This window comes from Podarcis melisellensis (assembly GCF_964234715.1).
Source record: "Podarcis melisellensis genome assembly, chromosome: 17".
Classification (NCBI taxonomy): domain Eukaryota; kingdom Metazoa; phylum Chordata; class Lepidosauria; order Squamata; family Lacertidae; genus Podarcis; species Podarcis melisellensis.
In genome coordinates this window covers 37,836,484-37,864,297 of record NC_138534.1, presented here as the reverse complement: position 1 = coordinate 37,864,297, position 27,814 = coordinate 37,836,484, and the positions used below count along the sequence as shown (strand labels likewise).

Below are 27,814 nucleotides of genomic sequence, written 5' to 3'. Positions count from 1 at the left end.
GGAGGAGGCTGCTGTTGCCGCCACTTGGGCCAGAGCCGGGGCGCTGCCTCCGGGGGCCGGGCCGGGCGGGAGGAGCCGGGCGATGGGCAGCGGGCGGGAAAGCATGAGCGGCTTCCCTCGGCAAGGCGCCCTCTCGGGGCTGGGTCACCCGGAAACGGAAGACAAGGGCTGCCTGCTGTCCGCCTGGCTGTCCGCCGGAGCGTCGGTGGCGGCGGCGGCGGCGGCGGGAGGAGGAGGCGGCGGCGGCATCGTCGGCGGAGGCTCCGGGGCTGCCCCACCTCAGCTCGCGGCCCGTGCGCCGCTGGACTCCGCGTCGGCCCGGCCGCTGTTCCCTGCCTCGGCCCGGGCAGGGCGGAGAGCGAGGGGCCGCGGGCGGGGTCAGTGCCAGCGAAGGGGGCTGCTCTGGTGGGGGTCGGGGGTTGGCTGCTCGGGGGCGACCACGGCTCCCCTCCCCGCCGCCTTGGCGGTTCTCTGAGGCGGCGGGGCGGGTTGCTGAACGGCTGGGGGACGGGGAGAAGGGAGCCGCTTCTGGCATCGCGGTTTGGAGGGCTTGAAAAGGGGGGCGGGGTTCAGTCAGGTAAGAGGAGGGTGAGGTGGTCGGTGCCCCTGTGGACCCTCCGTGGTCAGGCAGCGTCCTTCTGAACGCCAGAAGCTGGGGACAGACAGCATAGTGGGTAGGCGTGTGTGTGTGTGTGCCCTCATGCCCAGCTAGTGGTGCTCTCTACAGTGGTACCTCGGGTTACGTACTTAATTCGTTCCGGAGGTCCTGAAACTGTTCTTAACCTGAAGCCCCACTTTAGCTAATGGGGCCTCCTGCTGCCGCTGTTCCACCGCCGCACGATTTCTGTTCTCATCCTGAAGCAAAGTTCTTAACCCAAGGTACTATTTTTGAGTTAGCGGAGTCTGTAACCTGAACCATACGTAACCTGAGGTACCACTGTATAGGCATTTGGCCCATAGCCTGATCTGATGGAGTTTTCCTTATGGGCTTAATGGGTTCCTCCTTTTGCTTTCCCCCCCAGGGCCAAGGGCTGTATATGCTTCCCCACCAAATTATCCTCTTATTTCAGTGTACAGCTTTTAAGTGCATTGCACTTCTCCTGTGAGCCCAACTCCCGAATGCTGATAAAAAAACCTTCCCCACGCCAATTCTAAAATGTGACTTCTTGAACTGCTGTGGTTTTGTGCAGGGAGGGCATTTGGGTTACCTGGAAGCAGGTGGCAAAACAGTTGCAGAAAGGAGAGGTCTTGTAGTAGGTGGATCTTGCCCACTGGATAAGTTGCTGCTTTGTTTTTATATTTTCTTGTATGTTCTGGGGTGGGGGTCCTAATGTTTTTATAGTTGACATTGGATAAACATAGTTTAGCATTGCAATATACGAGTTCTTGCTCCCCCACAATCTGAATTGTAAGCAGGTTGTTTGTATCTGCAACTTTCTGTTTCTTTTTTCTTTGCTGGAGTCTGCCCTTAAAAGCACCTCATCTTGCTCTCTAGGCCTTTCAGGGGCACAGGTCCTAGTTTGCAATCTATTGATGTATCAGATGTTAGTAGCTAGGCCCCTGAAATATGGCACTTGAGTACGCTTATTTCTGTATAAGGTACTATCCCTTCTCTGTAGCTTGTTTAATTGTCCATAGTACGTTATGGTCCAGCCTGAGTCATTAGGGCATGTCATTTTAGGAGATGAAACTTAATTTTTGCAAATTTCTTTAGTGAGGAGTCTTAAAAATAAGTTTTTGGGTGCAAGGAATTTAAATCTATTATTTTTGTGATTGGACAACATTTAAATTACTTTTTGAAAAACTTATCTTCTGAAAATGTCAAGTAATATAACTGCAAGTGCTTGACAATCATTTTTAATGATTTCTATACAATTTTACACACCTACTACTTTCCAAGCAAAACTAAAATATATTAATTTAACCAAAATATATTTTGAGTTCCCAAGTCCTTGCAGCTTTTTAGCACCCCTCAGTTTTTGAATTTGAATGTTGAAAAATTAAACACGCCCTCCTGAGGCATGCCCAATAAGTTTGGTTTGCTTTGAACAGTCAGTGATATCAAGAATAATGTTTCTTAATAGCTTTATTGCTCCATACTTAATCTTTGATGGAAACCCTTGGGAACTCTGTAATTATAAGCTGGAGGTGAATGAAATTTGAATATGTGACAGTATGTTAGTAATTAATGTGGTCTTTCTGCAGATTGTTCTTAAATTATCTGTTTTGTCAGTAAATACAAACTTTGGTTGGAAAGTTTGTTGTGCTTTAAAGTTGCACTGGTAACCCTTGATGGGTGACCGGAGGTGAGAAAAAAGTTTATTTGGCTTATCTTTGACAACAGAAATAACTTTCCCATATAATCCCATTCTAAAGTTACCACCAAGGAAGTGTGCATAGGATTGCAACCATTAGAGGTCATTGGGAGGCCCGTGTTGCATGTTTTGTATTAGAAAATATGTAGGCATTATCATATTAAGTAAACTTTCCATTGTGGAAGTTGTGCTGTGGTGTAAAACTCACATTTGCTCCATGTTTATTTTGGAAGATTCTGTAAAACTGTCTTTCCTTAGCTGTTGTTCCTACTTAAATTAAGGCTCAGCTAACATGACTTCTTGGCAACACTCTACTGGCATGCATTTCAGCTGTATAATCATGAATGATTGTGGGTGGCTCTGGACATGGCTTTGAAAAAATAAAAATAAAGCAACATTTTCCTGGCAGGTCTGTCATACAATGTAAAGGGTGTATGATGAGGTGGAACACCCAGAACATACCTAAGGATGCCAGTTGTGTTTTATAAAAAATCACCATTGCATGTTCTGTTTGGGATATTCTTTTAATACTCTAGCTCTTGCGGTGAGGCTTTTTCAAAGGCCTCCAGACTGAAGGAAAAATTAAGATTGGATGGCACTATCCTATTTTGGAGAGTTGTGTACTAGCAGCATGGGAGTGACTACAAATAGGAAGTCCGGACCCAGGACTTTGGCGTTCTGTTGACACATCTGGGAGAGGGGAAAGGGTTTTTTTTATGTCCTGTTGATCTCAGAGGATTCAGAGCTAAGAGACGTATCCTTTGGCTGAGCAAAGTCAGCAAAACATTTGGGCCATGTGGCCCCACCTCATTGCATCCCAATGGGCTGAAGCGAATGAGACCTCTTTCGAACTTCCAGTATTCAGCAATCATTAATAGACTTCAGAATGATGAAATGCAGGCTTCTTTATCTGCTGCCTGTGTCCTCGGTTGTTAGGGATTGTTCTGCAGTTCTGTCATCCAAAGTTCTGCACCAAGGAAGGTGTCCGTTTTGTTTAAGATTTTGGTAAGATTGCAACCATGCGCATTTGTTCAACTTCTCCCTTTCTGTATTTTCTTTGACATCTAGGTAAAGTTTCAGGAGAAAAGCGAGAGAAACATGAAGGTCCCTCCCTCTCCCCCCCCCCCCCAGTGCCTGCCATGTTGGTCTGAGTAGCACAAAATTCTCATCTTCCTATGAAGCCCATGGGTGGGATTCAACTAACAACTTCTATTAGCTTAAGAGAGCTTCACCCTCCTTCCTTATCCTCCAAAATTGTCTCAGGCGGATGTTGGGAGAACCCCAAAAGCAGTGCACTGGAAGGAAGAGTGAAAATTTTGGGTAATTTGGACTGTGGAATATCAGAGCATATTAGCAGCCCCCAATTTGCTTAGCCAGGTCATGAAGTGTCAGGAGTAGAGTTGGGGCTGTCTTGAAATAAGAAAGTCACTGTATCTCAGTAGTAACATAGAAAAGGTTCCCCGGTTTAACATCAACCCTTCTCTTTTTTTATCTCCCCCAGCTAGAATGGAAGAATCTCACTTCAACTCCTCCCCATATTTTTGGCCAGCAGTGCCCACAGTCTCAGGACAGGTAAGGAGTAACCAAGTAGCAACACGCTTCATGCAGTGTTTACCCCGTAGCTATTCTAAACTCTTCCCCTTTCCTCCTTCCCGCTGTAGATTGACAACAGTATGTTCATTAACAAGATGAAGGAGCAGCTCTTGCCCTCAGAGAAGGGCTGCGGTCTGGCTCCTGCCCACTATCCCACCCTACTGACTGTACCCACCTCCGTGGCCCTTCCCACCAACATTTCTATGGATTCTGACACCAAGCCAGAACAGCTTACTCCACACAGTCAGGCTTCTGTGACGCAGAACATCACTGTGGTGCCTGTGCAGTCTGCTGGGCTCATGACAACAGGTGAGAGGACTGGGAGGGTGCAGGAGCAGTGGTGGGGTGCAGCTCAAAGAAACGGTGTTTGGGCCGTTCTTGGTCAAAGAGCAAGGCTAATCCTTGTCTCAGGTGGTAAAAAAAGAAGAGCCTGCTGTCCGAAGGCACAGTATGGCCTGAATGCTTCTGTCCCATAAAATACCTAACTATCTACTTGTTGCCTAGATGAATGTCTCGGTTTCAGTCCTGTACAGTCGTACCTCTGAAGTCGAATGGAATCTATTACAGAAGTCCTTTCAACTTCCTAAACTTTCAAAAACCAAGGCGCGGCTTCTGATTGGCTGCAAGAAGCTCCTGCAGCCAATTGGAAGCCACAGAAGTAGCATTGGATGTTCAGGTTCCAAATAACGTTCTCAAACCGGAACACTCACTTCCGGGTTTGTGGCGTTTGGGAGCCAAAACATTCGACTCAAGGCATTCGGGATCCAAGGTACGTCTGTATTGTTTGTGTCTTTATTACACCCTTCCTCTGAGAAATACAAATTATCATACACAAAGAGGTCTACCAAAGTTGTATTCACCAGCTCCCATGCATCTTGTCTACTTGGCTGGGGATGGAGGGGGGAGTTTGCATTTCAGTTCTGAAGGTCAGCCCAGCTGTTCTCAGGCAGCAATGTCAAGTTCTCCTTATACAGTTTTCCTGCCCAGAAGCAGGAAAAGCCTGGAAAAGGAGGTCCCAGGTAGGCCATGGGTTGCCCAGGCTCTTTGGGTTCTTTTGGCATGCAGCTGTCAACAATCCACAGCCTTCCTCAGCTTTGGAGCTGAGCAGGGTTGGAAGGTCACCAGCAAACGATCTCCACCAACCATTGCAGCTTCACAATTGAGAGTAGGGCTGGACAATAATCTACTTTTCAACATTGTGATATATCACCAGCTAAACATCGCAATATACTGATATATCAGTGTCTGAAATACAGTAAGAATGGAGCAATGTAGAGGCATTGGCTGGCTGCACGGTTTCCCCCACATTGTGATTTTTGCATCACACACACAACACACACAGATTCACAATATATTGCCAGGTCCAAAATAATGAAACCAGTATCATGATAGGGACTTGAAACTGGTTTTGGACGAGGTTTGGGGTAATATATCAATAGATCACTCAGCCCTAATCAAGATAAATGCTGGCCATTTCTCATGCTTGCCAAAAAGAGCCCCACAGTCATTGTGGTGGTGAGATTTGTTGAAACCCAACATTCAGTGCTCTTCCTCTCCCCACCCCCCCTTTATCCTCGCAGCAACCCAAGTCCTAGTCCGACTCTTAATTACTGCAGCATATGGAATGCCTTATGTGACAAAACTGTTAAATGTTCAAGTCTTCCTTTCCTTGGACATCTTGAAAGATGGAGTTGGAATCTGACCCTTCCCTTTTCCCCCATTGCAGGTCCTGGCCTGGTGATCACTTCTCCCTCTGGGTCTCTGGTGACCACAGCCTCTTCCGTGCAAACTTTTCCCATCTCTGCACCAATGATTGTCTCAGCGCTTCCCCCTGGCTCCCAGGCAACTCTCCAAGTCGTACCTGACCTTTCCAAGAAGGGGGCCACAGCTCTTTCAGAGGGTGGGGCAGCCGGTGGTGCTGGAGGTATAACCCCCAAAGCTCCTCGTGGTCGAAAAAAGAAGCGGCTACAGGAATCTGGCCTGCCAGAGATGAGTGACCCTTTTGTGTTATCAAATGAGGATGATGAAGACCAGCACAAAGATGGCAAGACATACAGGTGTGGTTATGGGACACAAAGTTGCATATGGGCAGCTAGTGTGCTCTTTGAATTTTAGACTTCATTGGTTCAGGTTTAATCATGGTCTTGGCAGAAGGGAAATAAAAGAGTTGCGGTAGTGTTAGATGAGGGACACCAGAGAAATGCTTACCTGTCTGGTCTTGAGGAACGCATGTTTGGCTCGTGAACCAAAAGTCATAGCATGGCTCAAGGGCCATTCTGGAATTAGCAATAAGATGAGCAACCAATCCTGGAATAATTGAATAAATGGTTAATTACAGAATTAAAAGATTAGTTACAGAAGCAGCATTCAGATAGGACCAGCAACTATTTGAGTCGATCTCTAGAGGATCAGGACATATAGAATGAGAAGAAGCAATGTGTTGGTGCCATGGTAATTGTGGAAAGGGGACAGCGATAGATGCAAGAAATACATTGCATCCCTTATAAGGCTTTTATAGGGGATGCCATGGGGTGGCGGTTGTTTTTTGCATCTGTCACTAAAAGGTAGATATGCTTCAGGAGAAAAAGACAGAAGAATTGGAAAGGGAAAAGAACCTAAGGCACAGGTGCTGCCTATTCCAAGATGGTGGGAGATGCTAAGAATCAGGAGGTTATCCTCTGGTCTAAGGCTTCTTGGGCTTTCCTTTGCTGCAAGTTTGTGATAGGAGAACTGGGGTGAAACAAAGCTTTTGTAGATCACTTTAACATCCCCTTAACTGGAGAAAGAACATGAGGCCATGCATTCCATTAGAAACCAAAACACAACAAAAGTTATAAAACAGAGATGTAGGAGGAAAAACTGGAGGGGGAGTGGAGAAAGAGAATTGGGGGCTGGGGAGGCAAAGCTACCAATTTCTGGACTGACCTCAATCGGATGAGCTAAAACAGGACTTTAAACCCCACTTTACTTCTCATACATTTTGTACTTCAATGAGGGGTTTGCCCAGATCAGTGGGGGCGGAGGGTACCTAGAGAGCTAGTAATATCTTAAGTTTTTCTGCCACAGATGCTGAGTGCAAAGGTTTGTGTAGTGCAAAATGAGTTTTGTCTCTACATCATGAGTAGAGGTTCCTAGCTTTGATGGATCCTAATGCATGCTGACGTGTTGACTGGTGGTTGTTGTGTCTGAGATACGGAGTTTTCCTTTGCCAGAACTCTAAGCAGGCTTGTTAGTGGTTACACCCTAGGTTGGTTGATTGTGTTAGGGACCAGACCAGGAGGAAAGTATCTGCAGATTTTGGAGTTCTCGTACCTCTTTGCATAACTGGTAAAAGAGTCTCTTGGAAGTGAGTGTGCTAAAGAAGGAAATCATGGGGCTGCTTCCTTATTGTCTTAGCCTAAGCTTAACATCTCAGCCTAAATGGAGATTTGAAGTCAAATGTGACCACGGAAAAAGATTGGGAAGTTGATTTCCTTGATAGCAATGGTTGTGTCCCTCTAATGCTTGATTGGTCTGTTTGAAACAAGTTGCCCTCAGTTCCCAGGATTATATTCCATTGTTAAAATTTAGCAAGTATTGGACTCTCAAGAGGCGAGTGCAAACTGCCTGGGGCTATAATTTTATGCTGAGAGCATCTTTAATTCCACCTGCTGCTAGTCTTGTGCAAATATGAGATACTGAATAGTCCTAGGGTGGATTCTGAATATTTGATACTTGTAGTTTCAGTATATTGGCATAGCTGAACTATTGCTCTGACTGTTCTGTATTTCTGAGGAATTTGTCTCTCAAATAGCAATTCCAGTTGTCGCTTGTGCCGAGCTCTTGTAACATGTGGTGTGGCTGAACAGGTTGTGCTTTTGTGGGGGTGTTTGCTGTCTGTACTACAGGGTTCTCTTCCATTTAAGTAAGACGGTCTTGCATACTATATTTATTTTTACTAAGTAGCATGAAATAGTTTGCTGGAATCCAGGATCATTACGCTGCATTGGTACAGGCCAGCTCATTTTGTCTTGAACTTGTTCTGAGGAGTGTTCTTAGTTTTGTTTTACCGTGTCCTGTTAGTTTTGCAACTGAATTCAAAGCAGGATTTGTTCTGCTGGCACTCTATCCTTTTACTTCCATTGTTGACTTCTGTAGCTGGTGAGGGCTGCTGTCCTAGTTTGCTTATTAGCGTCTCTCAAGTGTTTCCAAATGATAATGGCTTGGCTTGTCCTCTGTGGCCATAATGCAGCAAAACTATATGACTACATTGGGGCAAGGCGGCAACTTGTAGTTTCTTAATGTGCTTATAGTAGTTTATTAGGACTGTTGAAGAAGCAAATTGCTTTTCAGAATGAAATGGATTGTTTCTTCCGTATTTGTCATTTCTACCAAAGAAACTTCTTACTCCTTGCTCCAATGCAGCACGAAATATGGAGCCTCTGACATTGATCAGATGATCAGGTGTGATTGCACAGCACATTCTCATTGACAACGTTCCGGCTACTCAAGGAGCAAAAGCATTAGAATGTTTTCAGCCCAACTTTGGCTAAAAAGGGGGAATGTTGCCAATTCTGCTGGGTTAAAAACTTGAAAGCCCTTGAGGGACAGGCTGAAGAATGGTGAAAGGGGTCAAGGGAGAGGAAGCCCAGAAGCAAAGTGGCTGATGGAAGAGTGCAGAGTTGGTGATGGATTGAGAAATTAGAGGCTGAGGGAAGAGCAGGTAAGGGAGGAATGGCCTAGTGAGTAAAGGAGTTGCTGGAAGAAAGGGCTACTGAAAAATAGAGATATCTCAGCATCAAGGGGGAGTATGTGGCATAGGGAAGGAAGGCGGGAGTGGTTAGAGCAGCGTTTCCCAAACTTGGGTCTCCAGCTGGTTTTGGACTACAATTCCCACCATCCTTTGCCACTGGTCTTGCTAGCTAGGGATGATGGGAGTTGTAGTCCAAAAACAGCTGGAGACCCAAGTTCGGGAAAAACCTGTGTTAGAGCAAACAGAACAAAGAAGCAAGTGGGCTAGAAAGTTGCAACTCAAGGAAGCAATTATTATTGGTTGGGTATAATAAAATGGGGCAGCAGGGAAGAACCAAGGACAAAGTAAGATGTAGGGGATAAGGAAGCAGATGCGCAATTGAGCTTTCAGAGCCTGGGGCAATGGGATTGCTAGACCCTGATAGGCCTGCCTGCACCTTTTAAGAATCGCTTAGGAGGTGAGTTCTGTCATTTGTGACTTACTATCGCTGCAGCATTTCACATGACCCTACTAAGGGGACAAGGAGAGACTAGAAGTAGTGGTGGCAGATTGGAGCTGCTGTCCTGTAGAAGGGAAGCTTAAAAGGGTTGGCATTGCTGTAACAGGATAACTGCTGCCTACGCAGGTTGGTTGGATCTTTTCTCTTAATCTGTACCAATTGGACCCAATCTCTGGCAGCAAGTACTTCAGCCCAATTTATAAGCTCATATTCTGTGGTGGGTGTGAGATCTCCACCACAAAGTGTAACTGATTTTTCTCCCAACTATATCCCCCTCCACTAAACTTTGATTATGAAAATCTTCCTCTCTGTTGACCAGGATCCCTGGGGAGCCTAGAACTTCATGGTTTGCAGGATGTGCTGGCTGCGTTAATACTTGGTATAGTTGTCAGAGCTTGGACTTCCCAGCTTCTGGTTTCGTTCATGGAAAAGATCACTTCAAGTTAGTACTGATATTCAAAACTGTGGTTGTTTCTGAGTGTTTGTTCAAGCAAAAATAGGCGCTGATGTTTTGGGATTGTCAGATCTTGAGAAGGTGCTGCAGAATACAGTTATAGTAGCAATAGCCTTTGGGTGGTGGTGGTGGGGAACTTTCAGTTACCTACAGCAGCTTAGGCAGCAAAATGCGATGCCCAGTGTTCTTTGTGTGCCTAAAGGGCAACAGCGTGAAGCTATTTAATTCAGTAAACAGTAGAACTTTTAACAAGATCTCATGTTCAGAAGTGTTTCCACCCAGGCTGATAGTGCATTCATAGAAGGGTCCCTTGAAAATATTCCAGTAGACCTAGCCTCTTACTGGCCACTTCCTCTTTGATCCCATTCAAGGGGACTTTGGATGTTGGGACATCTTGCCCACTTGACCATGACACAGAGCCTTGGCTTTAGTCTCTGGTGTATCAGTGACCAGTTCTGAGACCTCGTCATTGCTGGGCAGGCGTGTACAGTTGAGGTTGCAATGGCCTAGGCAAAGTCCCAACTGGACCTGATAACTTTTGTGGTCCTTTGAGGTCTGAGGATGGGGAGAAGACAAAAGGCTTGGGATTAAGTCACTGTGTAGCTGAAGAATACTTTGCAGCCAGGGAACCCTTTCATTTACAGATCGAGCAGCTCATCACATGGTAAAACAGCAAGAGTTCTAGTTGTAGAAGCTCCAGATACCCTCTGTGCCATGTAACTACCACCCATCGCATCCTCTAGGCTAGGTTTGGTTTTTCTCATTTATACAGTCCTTACGATGAGGCAGGGTGGAATAGTTTTGTTGCCAGACATACATGGCTATTTTCCCAGAGCCCTCTCGTCACTGCCTCCTCCTCCTCCTAATAATAATAATAATAATAATAATAATAATTTATTTGTACCCCGCCCATCTGGCTGGGTTTCACTCTGGGCGGCTTCCATAGAAACCAAAAATACAGTAAAATATCACAGATTAAAAACTTCCCTGAACAGGGCTGCCTTAAGATGTCTTCTGAATGTCAGGTAGTTATTTATCACTTTGACATCTGGTGGGAGGGCTTTCCACAGGGCAGGCACCACCACCGAGAAGGCCCTCTGCCTGGTTCCCTGTAGCTTTGCTTCTCGCAGTGAGGGAACTGCCAGAAGGCCCTCGGCGCTGAACCTCGGCGTCCGGGCAGAACAATGGGGGTGGAGACGCTCCTTCAGGTATACTGGGCCGAGGCCGTTTAGGGCTTTAAAGGTCAACACCAGCACTTTGAATTGTGCTCGGAAATGTACTTGGAGCCAATGTAGGTCTTTCAAGACCGGTGTTATGTGGTCTCGGCGGCTGCCCCCAGTCACCAGTCTAGCTGCCGCATTCTGGATTAGTTGTAGTTTCCAAGTCACCTTCAAAGGTAGCCCCACGTAGAGCGCATTGCAGTAGTCCAAGCGGGAGATAACTAGAGCATGCACCACTCTGGCGAGACAGTCCGCGGGCAGGTAGGGTCTCAGCCTGCGTACCAGATGGAGTTGGTGGAGTTGGGACATGGTTACGTTATATTCAACCATTCCCAACTTTGGGCCAAAGCTGTGGGTATCAAGTGTAGGCAGATGCTCCACTCTGTTGGAAATGAGTCCAGTTTGTGAGTGTGTCAAAGTCCGTCCCGTTGAAACACTTTTACGAAAGATGGTTCTGAGCATCCACAGTTAAAATGGGAGCAGACTGCTGCTGCAGCTAAGGCTTATAATGAATGTTAAGTCGTGAATCAGGTTGTTGTAGCAGCATACAGAGGAAGGGGTTGAGCAGGCAGAGGCTCAAAATGGCGCCAAGAAATCATTCTTTATCCAATAATCATTTCTGTAAAACACTGCAAAGCTAGGCAAGAACTATATTTGATAAAGATTGATTTCTTGGCACTGCTGTGAGGCTGTGTCTTATCCTTTGCAGTTTTGGTACAGCCTTTTTTATTATCCTTTTTCGCTTTAGAGCATCATGGGGCCATATGGTATTGCATTGCTGTTGGGTCTTTCCCAGTTCTTGAGCATCTCCAGCTTGAGGGCTGCCTTCGCATAGTGAAGTGTGGATGCCTGTCTGAGAGGAGAAGGTGCATGCATGATGGTGGTGCTGAAGTGAACATAAGAGCTCTTTTGGATCAGACCAAAGTCCTGTCTAGTCCAGCGTCTTGTGGGAAGTCTAGCAGTGAGGCATCGGTGCTATATCCCTCTCATGCTGCCTGCATATACATTTTGTATAGACTGGCACAAACGCATTACTAGGGCTGCCATTAGCCGGATTTAAAAGGCGGGATTGACTTCAGGGTTGGTGGGTTCTCCGAAAGGCGGCACTTTGTCCTGGATCTCAGGCAAGTCAATCGAAAAATCACAACCCTAGCCTTACAATATCGGCAATTTTATTTTTGATTCCTTTCCTAATGATCCCTGACATGGAATGTCATTTTCAACACTGTTGTACCCTCAGTTGTCTTTTTCATTGATTTATCCAACCCAATCCTAAATCGCTTTCCTAGTCAATCACCCCACCTGCTAACATTGACTGAACATTTCTCATTTCTCTCAACCTCTTTATTTTTATTACCCTGCACAATTTAGTGTTCTCAGCAAATTTGACTACATCACTGCTTGCTGCTAGCTTCAGATGAATGAGCTTAAAATCACAGGCCCCAATGCAGGTCCTTTGGGGACCCCACTGATTAAATTTCTCTGTTCTGAAAACAGAGTCTACTTATTCCACTCTCTGCTTCCTGTTCTTTATCCTATGGCTGCTAAGTTTCCTCTAGAGCCTTTGCTGAGGAATTTCTAACAGGGCATAATCCAGTGTGAGTTACTCTGTTGATTTGACATTGACTCCCTGCTCCTCTTCACATGGCTGTGTTCACCAGCTGGAAGGAGGGAATAGTGTTAAGAGCACCTAATACTCCTTTCATTGGAGCCTCAGGGCCTGCTTCCAGTCATCAGTGCATGCTTGTGTGTGATATCTGTGGGTTCCAATGCTACTAACTGCAGGAGATTTAGGCTTCCATTACCATTTTGATAGGGACGCGGGTGGCACTGTGGGTTAAACCACAGAGCCTAGCACTTGCCGCTCAGAAGGTCGGCGGTTCGTATCCCCGCAACGGGGTGAGCTCCCGTTGCTCAGTCTCTGCTCCTGCCAGCCTAGCAGTTCAAAAGCACGTCAAAGTGCAAGTAGATAAATAGGTACCGCTCCGGCGGGAAGGTAAACAGCATTTCCGTGCGTTGCTCTGGTTCGCCAGAAGCGGCTCAGTCATGCTGGCTACATGACCCGGAAGCTGTACGCCGGCTCCCTCGGCCTATAGAGCAAAGTGAGCGCCGCAACCCCAGAGTCGGCCCTTGACCTTTTTACCATTTTCATACTTCTTTTATAGTGCACTCACCCAACTCTTCTCAGCATTTGTTGAAGGGGTGTTGTGTGTTTGGGCTGTCTGAGCCTTTCCCCACTCCACCCAGTATGGTTCCCCAAGTTAAGGCACTTCTCCTTGAACCCTCTTGCAGCTTGATTCCTGGTGCTAGTGGGCATGTGCCTCGCAGCGTTCAAAATTTGCCAGGCATATTTTGCACCTAGCTATCCGCCACTTACGACCAAGTGAGGATGCCAGGAGGGCGTCTGACGTCTCCACCATCTGGAGCTGCATGCCTGGGGGTCCTTGGATCTTGCCTGTTTTCGCACAGTGGCAACACATCCTTTGGAATTCTATTAGCGGTGTTTTATCAGCACAATTGAAACAAATTTCAGGAACCAAAATGTCGTGTTGAAAAATGCGACTTTTGTGCCGTCTGGCCTCCAAATGGCAACTAGATATTCCGTTTTGGTGACAGTTTGGTTTAAGGAGCCATTGGGCGCTGAGTTTCTAATACTGGTGCCTGGATATTTGACACCACTGGTTTGAAGGTGGTACTGCCGGACAACCAAATGGTTTTAGCTTTGTTTGCCAGATCAGCTTGTATAGGCATGCATGTGAATGAGAGAATGTATTCAGAGTACAACCCCCAGCTTCTGCATTTACGGGGGGGGGGGGCAAACAAGAAACCCGCAGCACTTGGGAATTGATGGTGTGGTGTAATGTTTGGTTTTGGCAACTATTTGCATTCTGTGGTTGGCTTGGAAAGATGGATTCAGTCAAGAGCAAAGAAGAGCTCAGTGCTTAAAAAGAGTTGCCGATTCCCAAGTATGCGCTGAGCGTTTAGTTTGATGTAGGGCTGGTTTGGCACGAGTTTTGAGTCAGTAAATCCCCAGGTCGGATTTCAGTAAGCTCCATTTTCTAGCCTCTTCTCTGAAATACGGAGGACATGGAACCATTGTAAGGATGATCTATGCGGCTGCTTTGCGCATTAGATTTTGAAAAGGATGCCACCTTTCCACAGTGCAGCACTAATGTTCCTTCTCCGGCTTGTATGGGTTAATAACTACTATGACAGCTGTGGGTGTATATGCTTTCTCTCAGTCCCAGCATACAGATCCATAAATCCTGAAACAGGTCCTAGTTGAGTACTGCTTATTCTGGCATTGACTCGCCGAGGTCTCAAGCTGTGTCTTCCTCAGCCTTGCTGTGGAGTTGGACTTGGGGACCCTTTGCATGTAAGGCATGTATTCCCTCGCTGAGCTAGGGAGGGACTATCCCAGAAGGAGGTGTTCCTGTGAGCTTTTCAGCCCAAGTGAAGTGTATCCAGGCTTACCTTTTTTGATATTGTTCATATGCTTCTAGAGGGGAGAACCAGTTAAGTGTAGGTACATTTTTCTGAAAGTCAGAGAGCTGGAGAAACGTCTTCATGGTCCCTGGGTGAGCTGCAAAGGAGTGCGTGTTGGTTTTGACTTCATGCTCATGGCTTGCCTTACTCCTTACTCTCAAAAGCACTTCCTTGTGGCTGACCCAGGTCATTCCTGCATGTTGAATTGTTTGCAGGTGGCTTTGCAGAAGATTTGGGTGAGTTCGCAAGCAGAGGTCCCTGCGCTGAGAAATAGGGAAGCACAGCATGTAGAAATATCTACGTTGGGGTCATTGTTCCCTGTTTCAGATCTGAAGTGCCTCACTTTGTTCTTAAAAACAAAATGTGTACGTGTAATAGCGCATTCTTTTCCATCTGCGGGATTAGAAATGCCCTGCTTTCCTATGGTGATTTCCTATCACCGTTTTATACGTGGAAAACTTTGCCATGATATTCTGATATTCCCTCTATTGATCTTCATTCTTCTAGCGGTGTGTGGTTGGGATCTCGCACAGCGATCCTGCCTGCTTTAAGAGGCTGAGATGGTTACGGCAACCTTTTAGAAAGCTGTTTTGAGAACCTCACAGAGCTTTCTGAATACTGAGGAAGGAAAATTGGGGAGTTTTTAAGGCCAGCTTTTTATGTAACAGCTAACAAAAATTGGGAAGGAAAGTTGAGGCTGAAAACCCTCTTCTTTCTCTCAAAGCAGCTACTTCTGTCCTTCCCTTGTTCTCCTCAGAGGAATGCTCATGCAAACTTTCCTAGAGGCCAGCTCCATTTCAGCTGGGTTGCTGAAGACTGTTATGCTGGGGAAAATGAGTTAACAGCTTAGCTATGACAAGAATTTTCTATCTATAGGAAATCCAGTTGTGAGATCTTTACACTCAAACCTGCAGAGAGTGGCATTTCATGTGAGGCTCCCATTTCTAAAAGGTTTTGCATAATCAAAACCATCTGTTGAATTTTGCTAGACACCAGACATTTTTGTTTGTTTTTTTAAAAAAAGAAGTTAATCCTAGAAATTCAGACCAAAGCCTTGTGTTATGGGCGGCTATTTTGGGAGGGGGTGTTGGAGCTATAGCCAGACTGGGAAAACCCTGCCTTAATTGCATGGAAAGGGGAGCGTGCCAGTTCATACATAAACTATTTAAAAATCTATCCGAAAAGGCAAGCAATAGATACTGTTGGCAGAGTGAAAAACAGAAAGCGTTGCTTCATTAATGCCATGTGCTCATGGCCATGCAGTACCATTCTGCTTTCACAAACGGTCTGAAAAAGTACTACGTAAAGACATGTAATCTATTATTGTCATTTATTATTATTTATTAAATTTGTATACCGCCCTATACCCACAAGTCTCAGGGCAATTCACAGGATAAAATCGCAAAATACATAATAAAAACAAAAGCAACCCTACCCCCCACCCTCCAACACATTTTTAAAGGGCATTGGATGGTAATTAGCCCAAGGCCTGGTTAAAAAGGAACGTTTTTGCCTGGTGCCTAAAGGGTTAGGGCCAGCGAACTTCCCTGGGGAGAGCATTTCGCAAACAGGGAGCCACTGCAGAGAAGGCCCGTTCTCCTGTTGCCTTCCTCTGGACCTCTCGGGGAGGAGGCATGCATAGATAGGCCTCAGAAGATGATCTCAGGGTCCAGCAGGTTCATATGGAAACCTGTATATGAACTCTGAATTCTGTGTTGTTATAAAATTGTCTCTGCCATATGAGAAGACAGTTAGGGATTTAAAATGAGAGTTGTTGTTTTGGTTTGTTACTGTGTCCTTTTATCATGTATTTCATAAAATAAACAAAATTTTAATACATAAAAACATATTTATTGAAATAAAACGTTTAATTAAATAAATAAAAAGCAGAATGAGACAATGAAAAGGCGGCCTGTATATCATGGAGCAACAGTTCCCTTCCCACCAGTCAAAGCAGAATGAGAAGGAACGTCTGAGTTATGGTCACATGACTTTGCTGAACATGTGATCAACCTTGTGAATAATGTGCTCCTACCTATAAAGCATATCTGAGCCCTTGCATGGTGAAGGTGGGGCTATGAATCAGGAAATCCTTCGTTTAAATCTTGTCTCTGCCTTCCCTCAACTCATTAGGTAGCCATAGTCCAGGCATAGGCAAACTTCGGCCCTCCAGATGTTTTGGCCTAGAACTCCCATGATCCCTAGCTCACAGGACCAGTGGTCGGAGATGATGGGAATTGTAGTCCCAAACTTCTGGAGGGCCGAAGTCTGCCTATGCCTGCCATAGTCACTCCCATCGGCAATATGGGGCTGATACTGACCAACTTTACCCTGCCGTATCTTACAAATAACCTGCAATGTGTGAAGTTCTTTCAGAATATGTGCATTATCTAAATGTTAGGTTGTTATTGATGATGATGGCATTTAAAAAAAGATATGTTCTGTTGTTAATGAAATGTAAGTAAGCAACATTTACCATCCAGTAGTAGGGGATATCCCAGGTGCTAAGATGATTTGCAGAGGTCTCCCAATCAATCAGCTGTAGAAAAGGAGCAATTTGTGTGCCATCCTTTTCATAAGTGAACTGCAGCCCCTCTAGTCCTGCGATTGTGGCTATTTCCTCCTGAAAAGAGGGGGTGTCTGATAATTTTTAATGCTTACCTAGGCTTGGGAATAGCTTAGAGATTAGCTCTTTGGGTTGGGAAAGGCAAGTGTCTGTTCTAACACTATTATGTCGTGGATTCAGATTGCATTGTTGAGTAAAATCAGCACTCAGTTCTACAGAGCAGAAAGCAATGGCTTGTATCATGGCATCTCAGTTTGCATCCATTGTGGGTCTCTGTGTCGTGGTTTCTTTAGCTCCACATCCTAGGGCACTGGGGAGGAGAGGGGGGAGCCGGGAGCCCAGGGCCAAATGCAGCCTTCATGTCCTCTGCCCACCGCTTGGACCTCTGCCCAGGCCATGCCCAGTCTCTGACACTTCTCAGTGACCTTGCTCTGAGCTAATGTCAAAGCATTTGACTTTTCTGAGTAGTTTGCACAGAGTTTAATGTGCAGAGTTGATTACCCGAGGTAGATTCACCCCAGTCATTGCATGTGCGAAACGAGGCCCACTCATGCAATAGGACTTCCTGCCTCTCTTCCCCGTGTGCCCCCTAAATCTGCTCTGGAAGGCTGGGGATGGGGGCTCCCAGAACAAGTTTGTGGGGGGCACACTTGGGGAGGAGAGAGTGGGAAAGTCTCGTTGTGTGAGCGGACCTTTCTCATGTAGTGCTATGTTGAATTCCACCCATTGGATGTTCCCTTAGTTTTGCCTGGGGGCCCCACCCAGAACGTCCCCCATGATGGAATATTCCCACCCCTTCCCTAGTTGAAGTGTAGCTTATTCTAGATCCGCTTCACCAAAACTGAATTAGGAAAAAAACAGAATTTGGGGGTGGAGGAGGTAGCCCTTGGAGGTAGCAGCAACCTTCTAGCAAGCAGTGGATAGGTATCCTCACGCACGGGTGTGTGATCCTGTCTCTTTTGCCCTCGTCCTGGTCTCAGGTGCCGGATGTGTTCCCTGACCTTCTACTCCAAGTCGGAGATGCAGATCCACTCCAAAACCCACACCGAGGCAAAGCCGCACAAGTGCCCTCACTGCTCCAAGAGCTTCGCCAACAGCTCCTACCTGGCCCAGCACATACGCATCCACTCGGGCGCCAAGCCCTACACCTGCAGCTACTGCCAGAAGGCCTTCCGCCAGCTCTCCCACCTACAGCAGCACACACGGTAAGGGCCGCGAGGGCGGGGGAGCCTTCCGCGCTGCATGTGCTGGCGGCATCTTCGCATGAGGCAGGTGCCCATTTGGGGAAGACTGCTCAGGGCAGCGTTGACATTGACTGCCAGTGGTTCCCCCGTTAGTGCATTGAGCAAAAGGTACTCCTCCGTGTGTGCTCTCTAGCCCTCTTCTAAAGATCCGCCTGGGGTGAGTTGAGGGGGGCTGTTTAGCCGTCAAAGACAGGCATTCCTCTGTGATCCGTGGGAGACTGAAAGCTGTAGGTCAGGACTGGCAGCCTCCCCAAATGGCACTTCCTGAGCAGCTGCCCCTACCCCCCAAGCCCACCCCAGCCCCTGGGCATCCCAAGCGCCCATTTCTGCCAGCCCGGTTCTCCTCTCTCTGACCTCCTGGTGCAGCTAGCGCTCTCGGCCTTTCGTTCTTTCTTTGCTGGGGGCAAGAGCGCTCCTTGGTTTCCCCTCCCCTGTCGCCAGGCAGCATGGCGCCGTCCCTCCTGTTGTCCTTGCTAGCCAGCTGGCGGTCATATCCCAACTGCTGCCCCTGCTCCTCCTCCTCCTCCTCCTCCTCTTCGGCAGGATCCACTCCAAGCTCCACACGGCGATTGTCAAGCCGCACAAGTGCCCTCACTGCTCCAAGAGCTTCGCCAACACGTCCTACCTGGCCCAGCACCTCCGCATCCACTCGGGGGTCAAGCCCTACACGTGCCGTTACTGCCAGAAGGCGTTCCGCCAGCTCTCCCACCTACAGCAGCACACACGGTAAGGGCCAAGGAGGCTGGGGGCCCAGCCTGGCCCCCCGTGCCGTCAGCATGCACCTTTTTGGAGCACGCACGCCAAGCATGCAGAGTTGGGGGGCGCGGGGGGGGAGGCGGACCGGCCCCGTCAATCGCAAGGGAGTGGCCCACCAGAGAGGATGGAGTGAGGGCTGCAGAACAGACAACTGACCATTCCAGGGCAGGGATGGGCAGGGGCCTGCCCTGGGGAAGTCTCCCTTCCCCTCCCCCCACTTTCCCCCCAGGGGGTCACAGAGAGAGAGAGCGGGAGGCAGACACGGGTCACTAGGGGTCCCAACCTAGGGGAAGAGGGAGGGAGGACAGGAATGGGAGCAAGGGGGTGGGGAAGCTTCCACTGGATAGAAAGGGGAGCCACTTCCTTTAGCAATTTTGGGCTGGCATTGGGGTTGGTCCTTTTGGAAGGCCCATGAGTGGATCTGTGGGCCTGTCCTTGGGCGCTGTGGAGGGCAGAAGGAAGTTCCCCTCAGGCCTCCGCCTGAGCAGAGACCTTGCTCTCCAGTCCCTTGCCTTGGCACGGCCGCGGGTGACTGTGAGACCGGTGAGCTTGCCTTTTGCCCAGGAGCTGCTTGTCCCTCCTCTTTTGTTCTTGCACGATCTTGCATGCTTCCCCCTGCCCTTAGCTAGCTCAAGTCGAAGGAGGAAGGGTTTGCGACACGGGGCTCACACAAGAGAAGTGAACGACTAAGCCTGGTGGAGGGGAGTTCACCTCTTGCTTAGCTCAACTGTAGGGCTTGCTGGGAGCAGGGTTCTGTTTCAGTGTTTCTCTGCTCATCTTCCCTTTGCGCTTTTCCTTTCCGCGGCAGGATTCATACTGGAGACCGGCCCTACAAATGTGCTCACCCTGGGTGCGAAAAGGCTTTCACGCAGCTCTCCAACCTGCAGGTAAGGTGGTGAAATTGCTTCTTTCTCCCTTTTGAAGTATGGCACTATATGGTCCTTCGTCTCTCCAAACCGGAGCAGAAAGGAGTTGTGACTGGAGAGTGTTAGAAAAGAAGGCATCTCTATATCTGTTCATTCCTCGAGTGCAGGATCTGTGGGTGTGACTAGGGTTGTGTTGAGAGCCTAGAATGAGCAGAAAGTTGTTTACTGGGTGAGGCTTTCATCAGAATTTAAAAGAATTGTGAAAATATTGAAATCCCTGGAGTTATTTTTGGAGGGTGGGTTGGGGATAAGACAGCTCCCATTGATCTCAGTGGGCCCTAAGTTCAAACCAGTTTAGTTTGCTTTTATGGATAGCTCAGTTGCTTAGAGTGTGGTGCTGATAATGCCAAGGTTCAGTCCCCACATGGGATAGATGCACTGCAGGGGATCGGACTAGAGGTTCCTTGGGGTCCCTTCTGACCACTACAATTCTATGATTCTCTGATCCCAATATTAGTAGTTTTAGTACCAATATTGCATAAAATTAATGAAGTGTTCACTAGACATTGTGCAATAAATGGAACACACCAGTCTTATCCTACTACAGGCTTGCAATTCTGAATCAAAATAAGCAGCCTGAAGAAATGTGTGTGTGTGTGTGTGTGAGAGAGAGAGAGAGAGAGAGAGAGCGAGAGAGAGCTGGAAGTCTGAGTATCTGTTAAAGGACAAGGCAAGGATGTTCACCTGTGGCTTTTTTCAATTACTGTGGTGCAGTCTGATTTGGTTGCTTAAGTAATCGTGGGAAGATCAGTGGTTGTTGCCCGTCACAGTAGGTAGATAGCTAGATCTGTAAAAATTAAGATGTTCCTATCGGTATGAATGGTGACAAATCTGAATGCTGAATTCAGAACAGCTGCCATTGCTTCCTGTGAACCGTGTGTGTGTGTGTGTGTGTGTGTGTGTGTGTGTGTAAGGAATATGCTTGTTAACTTGACTACATATGAATTTTAATGGCTTGGGGGGACGGGGGAAGCATGCATTGCAGAATACAAATTCTAAAAATTAAAGGCTTTGCTTGAGGATTTTGGAAAGGATAGCTTAGGGTGTGCTTGCGTCCTTTTTATGCTGAACAAACCTGAAATGTGGTATGAGTTTGGAGCAGAGAAACAAAGAAGGATGGGATAAGGGAGAAGGAACATTGGGAGGGATGGAGAAAGAAATGGGTAGCTGGAGAACCTCGTGAAGTGTCCAGGTTTGAACTCTGGACATAGCAATTTAAGCAAGGTTTAATTACCCTGTCTTCATAGGGGAAGGGCCTGGAGCCCGGGAAACAAAACTGGATGCTAAATCCCAACACACTGGCCGCTTTCTTGGTTACTGCATATTTAACCTGATAAGTTAAATATTTCTCAAAGTCGTTTTCAGAATATTTTAAATGAGGGCTGGTGGTTCAGTTAGCAGCCTCTTAATGAAATACCATATATAACTAATCCCAACTTTGCCAATGCTAGCGTCAAGAAGAAAAGGAGACGGCTCTCCTCTCTTTGCCGTCTGGTGCGTTTAGGTCCACTTTACCCCCTTGCAATGCCCCACACCTTTTGTGGGACAGATTCTACACCGCTTGCCCATGATGGCAGCAGGGAGAAGAGGAGGAAGAACAAGTCAACTCGCACAACTTTAAATATTGCTCAACGTCTGCTAAGCGACAGCTGATCCCTCCTAAGTGGAAGTGTGGGGCAAAGTAAGGAGATGAGGATCAGCAAGACTCTGAAGCCACTATTACTTACCTTGGCCTCTGAGAAATGGAATAGAGACGGTAGGGAAAGGGCAAATGGGTCTTTTAACATGGCACCACAATAAGAAGCTAGGTTTTATCATTACAGCTTCTGCCGTGTGGGCATATGTGGATAGAGAGAGCCAGTGTGGCGTAGTGGTTAGAGTTGCAGACTAGGACCATGAAGACCTGGGTTCAAGTCCCTGCTCAGCCTGCCAAAGAGATCACTTATGATCTTTGTCCAGTCACTTATTCTTACTTCTTCTGTCTCACAGCCCTGAGCTTCAAGGGCTTGATAAATGAAAGTAATGGTGGGTGGGTTGGGGGTACCATGTTTGCAGCCTTGACCTCGGAGGAGGGTGGAATATAAATGAAGCAAATAGCATGCTTATGTCTTAAGTATAAATGAAACCCTCATTGGTTTCATATCACTTTGGGTTCCTTAAGTGCAAAGGCAATTAACCGAGAGGCCAGTTCGCATATGTACGGCTGTCCAAAGCAAGCGTAAATCTCTGGCTGTAGAATATGTTGCAGGTTCAGTATGTCAGGTCAAGAGCAAGCTTGAAGTCTCAGATTCATAGAGATTTGAAGGACCTCTATGGAATCAAGACTTGGAGCACTTGTTCTTGAGCTTGGAATTCTGGGGTGACTACCAGCTAACTTGGCCTTTCTCAACCTTGGGCCCTCAGATGTTGTTGGGCTACAATACCCATCATTCCTTGCTGCTAGGACCAGGGGTTAGGGATGATGGGAGTTGTAGTCCTACATCCTATATGAAGAATCATGTTCCTCCCTACAGAGAAGCAACTTATCACAGTAAGCATCAACGTTTGCATCTGGGGACATGGGCGTAGCCGGGGGGGGCAGAGGGGCAGCTGCCCCCCTCCAGTCAAGTGAAATAATGACAACACCTAGCTAACTGACCAGTCATGTTGGTTCTGCCCCCCCCCCCAAAAAAGAAATCTTGGCTACGCTGATGTCTGGGGACCCTTAAATAATCCAATAGCAGAATGGGCAGGGGGTCCATGTTCTGCAATTACTCCTGCGGCATCATCTATGAACCTCCTCAAGAAGATTCCCCCAACCCTCCAGACCGGATTTTGGGGTTGCACAGAGAGGGGGGGGTGATCAAAAATGGCCTCCTCTTCTTGTTCCACTTACAGATTCCTTCCAGACTGTTATTATTGGGCTCCACCCTCGTTTCTGACTCATCAGTAGTGGGGCTGAAGTCTAACTTTAATCCACTCCCCTTCTCTCTCCTCTCACGCTCTGCAGTCCCACAGACGGCAGCACAACAAAGACAAACCATTCAAGTGCCACAACTGCCACCGTGCATACACAGACGGCACCTCTCTCGAGGTCCACCTGGCCACCCACACGGTCAAGCATGCCAAGATCTACAACTGCTCCATGTGCAATCGGGCTTACACCTCAGTAAGTACCATCCTGTGTTGGCTGGGGGGTGTGTGTGTGGAAACCAGGTGGCAACTGATAGGTCTTGGCAGTGCTTCGGAAAGAGATTCCCCATGGCTTCTCTGTTAGTATGAAGGAGATAGTTGTCCCGTCTGTCTGTCTGTGTCTGGTTTTTATTTTCCATCTCTCTTCTATTACAGGAGACATACCTGATGAAGCATATGCGGAAACACAATATCCCTGATGCCCAGCAACAGGTGGCTGTGGTCCAAGCCCAGGTGCAGGCCCAGGTCCAGGCCCAAGTTCAAGCCCAGGTCCAGGCCCAAGTTCAAGCCCAGGTCCAGGCCCAAGTTCAAGCCCAGGTCCAGGCCCAAGCTCAGGCTCAAGCTCAAGCTCAAGCTCAGGCATCGCAACAGCAGCAGCAGCAGCACTTCCAGTCACAAGGGGGCGGGGCAGCCGGGGGCCCGTCTGGAGACAACCCTCCCAACCCGCCACCCCAGTGTTCCTTTGACCTTTCCCCTTACAAGACTTCGGAACATCACAAAGACATCTGTCTCACGGTTAGCACCAGCGCCATCCAGGTGGAACATCTTTCCAGCTCCTAGAGACCTTGCTAGAGGGGAACGGGGAAAAAACTCCTTGCTCGTAATCTGTGCCTGAGGGCATTTCTGGTGTGGCGGCCTCCCCTCGTGCAGCAGCCTCTAGCCTCCTCTTCTACAGCTTCCCTTTGGGTGGGCGGGGGGAATGGGAAACGGAGGCTGTGTCCCCGTAGCGGCTGCCCCTTGGCTCAACCATTCGTGCTTCGAGGCGCAACCACGGCACGTCCTAGACGGGAGGGGAAAGAGCCTGCTACTCGTGAGAGGGGGTCCTCGGCTTCAGGAAGCATCTTTGGTTTGTCCAGGGAAAGCCCCCGTTTCTGTCACTTTACGAGACGAAAGGAGAACGCCCTTTGGTTGCCTAAGTGAGGTGAAGCTGTTTGAAGGAAGGGGCTGCAGCAGCAGTTGGCCGATGGCGGATGAACGAGGGCAAGGGAGCCTCTGGAAGCTTACCCTTGGGTGGGGAGCGGAGAGCGCTTGCTCTTTTCGTCTCCCCTCCTTACAAAGGGGAGGAAGAATGGCTGCTCCAGTTCTAGGTACCAAATGTGCCCACCTTGCAGACATGTAGGCAAAAAGGGGGTGTTGCAGAGGGTTTGATCTCTACCAGCCGAATCACACGCCGTAGGTGGTTGGCGTTGAGGTTGCAAGCCTTGCTTTCCAACCAGATGCAGAAGTAATTGGGGGGGGGGGAGTCTCAGCCCCCATTGCAACAATAAGCCTGCTGCAGATAATAAGATGAAAGTCTGAACCAAAACAAAATAAGCAGCTGGTGGTGACAGTGCCAAAATGAAGCCCGGTCCCTTCCCTCCGAGAGGAGGGGAGGTTGGGGGCTGGCGAGGCCATCCTTCTGACTTCTTCCCCCCCAGGGATCACGGGCCACACCCCCAAAAGGGAGACCTTTCTGAGGGGCCAAGGGGAAAAGGAACTGCTGAGCTGCTCCTTGCTGCAACATCATCCAATTGCTTCCTTTGCTCTCTCGATCGCCAAGAAAAAACCGGAAGGAGGTGGCTGCGGTGGTGGCAGCAGCACAGACAGCAAAGCAGCGACTGGCAGAGGGTGGACAGTGGAGAGGAGGGGAGACGATGGAAACAGCCGCTCACACAGAGAGAGAGACCAATGAAAAAAGGGGGGGGAACCCCAAGCATAGACTCAAACTCCCATTGAATTTAAATATATCTATATATATATAAATATATATATACAGATAGATAGATATATCTATTCACACCCCAGCCCCATTTGGCCTGCTCTGTCCTTGCTGTAACTGTTTCTATCTGTGTTTATAAAACGCATTATCCTTGCGCACTTTTTATTTTTCAATCCTTGATTTATGCCCTTCCTTGCTCTCACCATCTTCCAAGTTACTTCCCCCGTTTTCTCTTCTTCTGCTCTCGCCATCTTCCAAGTTATTCCCCCCGTTTTCTCTTCTTCTGCCCCTGCCCCAATCTCTCTCTCTCTCTCTCTCATCTCGTGGTTTCCTATGCCATCATTTCAATTTTCCTAGTTATCACTTGAATCACAGAAGAAGGGAAGGAAGTGGGGGGGGCAGATTGGAATTTGAGCAACAACAAGGAAAAGATCCCCTACGGGCATGTGAATACCGCAAGGGGGAGATTGGGGAGGGGGGGTTGTAAGGACTGTGCTTTTTTTATATAAAAATAATAATACTGGTGCATAAAATAGGAATTGGTTCAGATGCTTTTCTATGCGAATGAAGGTACTGGGAATCGTTGGCAGTAGCTGCATGCCCAAGGCCAAGAGTATGGGGATTGCATGTTCTCCTCTCATCCATGAGAGATCCGGCCAAGCAGGAACATTGCAAGCCACCTTCTATGCAAACTGCTCTTGCTTCCCTGAGTGCAGAAAGCAGCTTCTGCTTGAACACAAATCCATAAGTGACCTGATAATTCTTGGGGTGGACCAGGACTGGAAAATAACCTTCCCCTCCCCACCCACCTCCAACGGGCCCCATGAAGCCCCACTGAAACTAAAAGGTGCATTGACATTTCAAAACTGAGGTTGGGCTCCAGGGACTGTGATGAATTTGAAAGTGTGTGTGTGTGTTGTTTCTCTCATCAGACGTGGTTGCCAATATCCTAACAAAAGTGTCATGCGCGTACGCTCTGTGTGTGTGTGTGTGTGTGTGTGTGTGTGTGTGGCTGAATCCTACACTTCCTTCTCATTGGAGTGTGAATTACCTGGGCCTGATAATATATGTCTTGGTTGATCATGGTTGCTAACATTGTTGGAGCTGCAGGAATGGTGTATCCTCTTTTATTTCTGTGTACCAGCTTCCACATGTCAGCCATAACCCTGAGTTAGTAACTAAAGTTGTTGTATGTGAATACCCACGCAGTGTTTCAGCATAAGAGTAATTCCAATTCCTCCCAGAAGCATTGGGGCAGATCAACACTTTCGTGAGCCACAAATGAGGCATTGTTGGCATTTCCACAACACAGCAGAGTAAGGCTGTGTACAGACCATAACTGAAGCATATGAGAACACTGTCCGAGCCAGTGGCACCTATATTCATGTCTCCCCGCTCCCCAATTATGCTCAAAAGGTTTGTAATTGGCAAAACTTGTTTGACCACAGAGGGGCAGCGTATGAATGTGTGTACCATGGGCAAGAGTGGTACACTCTTGTATGCTGATGTCAGATCTTCGAGAAAAATATCTGTGCACTGCTTTCAGCACTTAAGGAGTCAGATAATGTGCCATGAAGATGGAGACGAATTCATCTTGTACATGAGAACGCAAACTCTTTCATGCTCCGACTTCCGGGGCTTGTTTAAACTGACCTTTTGACTCATTCACCAGGTTGAAGCAGCTATCTCAGTCTCCTCCGTGAGGAAGTGACTATGGGGTGTACGTTGAGAATCCTGTTTTCCAAGCGTAGAAACAGCCAGTGTCCTTAATCTGATGTGGACCATTGAGATAAAGAATTAGATAGGGCTGAGAGTTGCTCATGGTTCCAGATATTGAAGCCTTTGGGGGCGGGGGGAGTTGCAAAAATTTAACCTACCTGTTGGTCCTGGAAATTTAACAGGACGTGAGTTGGGGTAAAAGCACCACAGTCCATTTGGCAATCATAAAGCACCTTGCGTATGTGGGCATCTTCCCAGACTGGCACCCCTTCTCTGCACTCCCCTACCTTGGCTGTAGTCAGCATCCCCACCTCCTGAGCTGCACCAGAGAGGGGAGAGATCTGGGGGGAAAGGGTAGTGGGAGCCAAGAACACAGCGTTGCTTATGGTGAATAGAAAAGCCCTTCTCCGCAGACACAGTGTCAAAAGCAGCCAATGAAAACACATCGAGTCCAGAAATGCCAAATGTTCCCAGTGCTGGGCAGTGTTCATGCTTTTTCCGTCTTCGGTCAAGAAAGAGTACCAGTGGAATTCGGGTCACTGAATATTAAGGCAACCATTTCCTGTTTTTGCTCGTACCTCGTTAAATCGCAGCATCAGTTCAGTGTAATTTTTCACTTCTTTCAAAAGACCTTCCGAGTTGCATTTCCCAGAGGGAGAGGGGTATTTTAAATTTCAAACTTTTAATATTGCATTAGATCTTTTTGTATTTAATTTCATTACTTTTTTTTTTAAAGAATAAACTCCGAAAGCCCTCTTAACCTTCATGAGACCAAATTTGTGTGTGGTTGAATTTTTAGCGATTGACCTGGCTGGAAGGGGTGCTGTAATCAAACCATCCTCTAAACTGAACGTGTTTAAAAAAAAGAAAAGGCTTCAGAAATTGTGTTGTTCGTGCCCCTCTTTGTTCCTAAACATTAGAATGTTCACACATATTCCCAAACATTTTGTTTGTCTTCATACTGCTTTCATTATTATTTTTCATACTGCTTTTAAGTGCCCATAAATGCCAAAGAAGCTAGATGAGATGGCTGTATCATTTGTTGTCACTGTCAGCATGTGTATATATGTGTTTATTTGCATCCCACTCATTTTCAACATAAATTTATGTTCCCCTGGGAGCTTTAAACAAAAGGCAGGTAGGAAACCGGTAAGTACAATAAAACTAGCATACTGTTATAATAATCCAGCCAAATGGACAGTGAAACAAAAACTGCCTAAATTAAAAATGGTAGCATTAGAAGTTGTTAAAAGTCTGTGAAGATAGAAATGTGCTTGCTTGTGCCTAAATCAGGATTTGCCAGCCTAGCTCCCATGAAGATTTCCAGCAGTGCCCCAGACTCTGATCTTTCTTTCTTTTTTTAAGTAATTCTCTTGCCCTCCTAGCAAGAAAATTGTGAGGCAAAATGTGTGGGTATCTTCTAAGCCAGTGTTT

General features: G+C 47.4%; 1 protein-coding gene across 6 annotated transcripts; it reads left to right on the top strand.

Moving 5' to 3' along the window:
* The first annotated feature begins 3 nt into the window (after positions 1-3).
* On the top strand, positions 4-27,156 carry ZNF384 (zinc finger protein 384). 6 transcript variants are annotated; one of them, XM_081894154.1, is made up of 11 exons: positions 5-377; positions 3,817-3,887; positions 3,977-4,217; positions 5,635-5,965; positions 9,459-9,581; positions 17,846-18,070; positions 18,653-18,835; positions 19,674-19,752; positions 22,781-22,939; positions 23,119-23,220; positions 23,257-27,156. In XM_081894154.1, the coding sequence occupies exons 1-11, from the start codon at positions 83-85 to the stop codon at positions 23,521-23,523; spliced, it is 2,076 nt and encodes a 691-aa protein (XP_081750280.1). In that variant the 5' UTR covers positions 5-82; the 3' UTR covers positions 23,524-27,156. The 6 variants fall into 6 exon arrangements, with proteins under 6 accessions (XP_081750282.1, XP_081750280.1, XP_081750279.1 ...); XM_081894153.1 differs by having other exon boundaries at positions 6-377; positions 23,119-27,156; XM_081894157.1 differs by lacking the exon at positions 5-377 and adding an exon at positions 1,838-3,320 and having other exon boundaries at positions 23,119-27,156.
* The last annotated feature ends 658 nt before the right edge of the window (positions 27,157-27,814 follow it).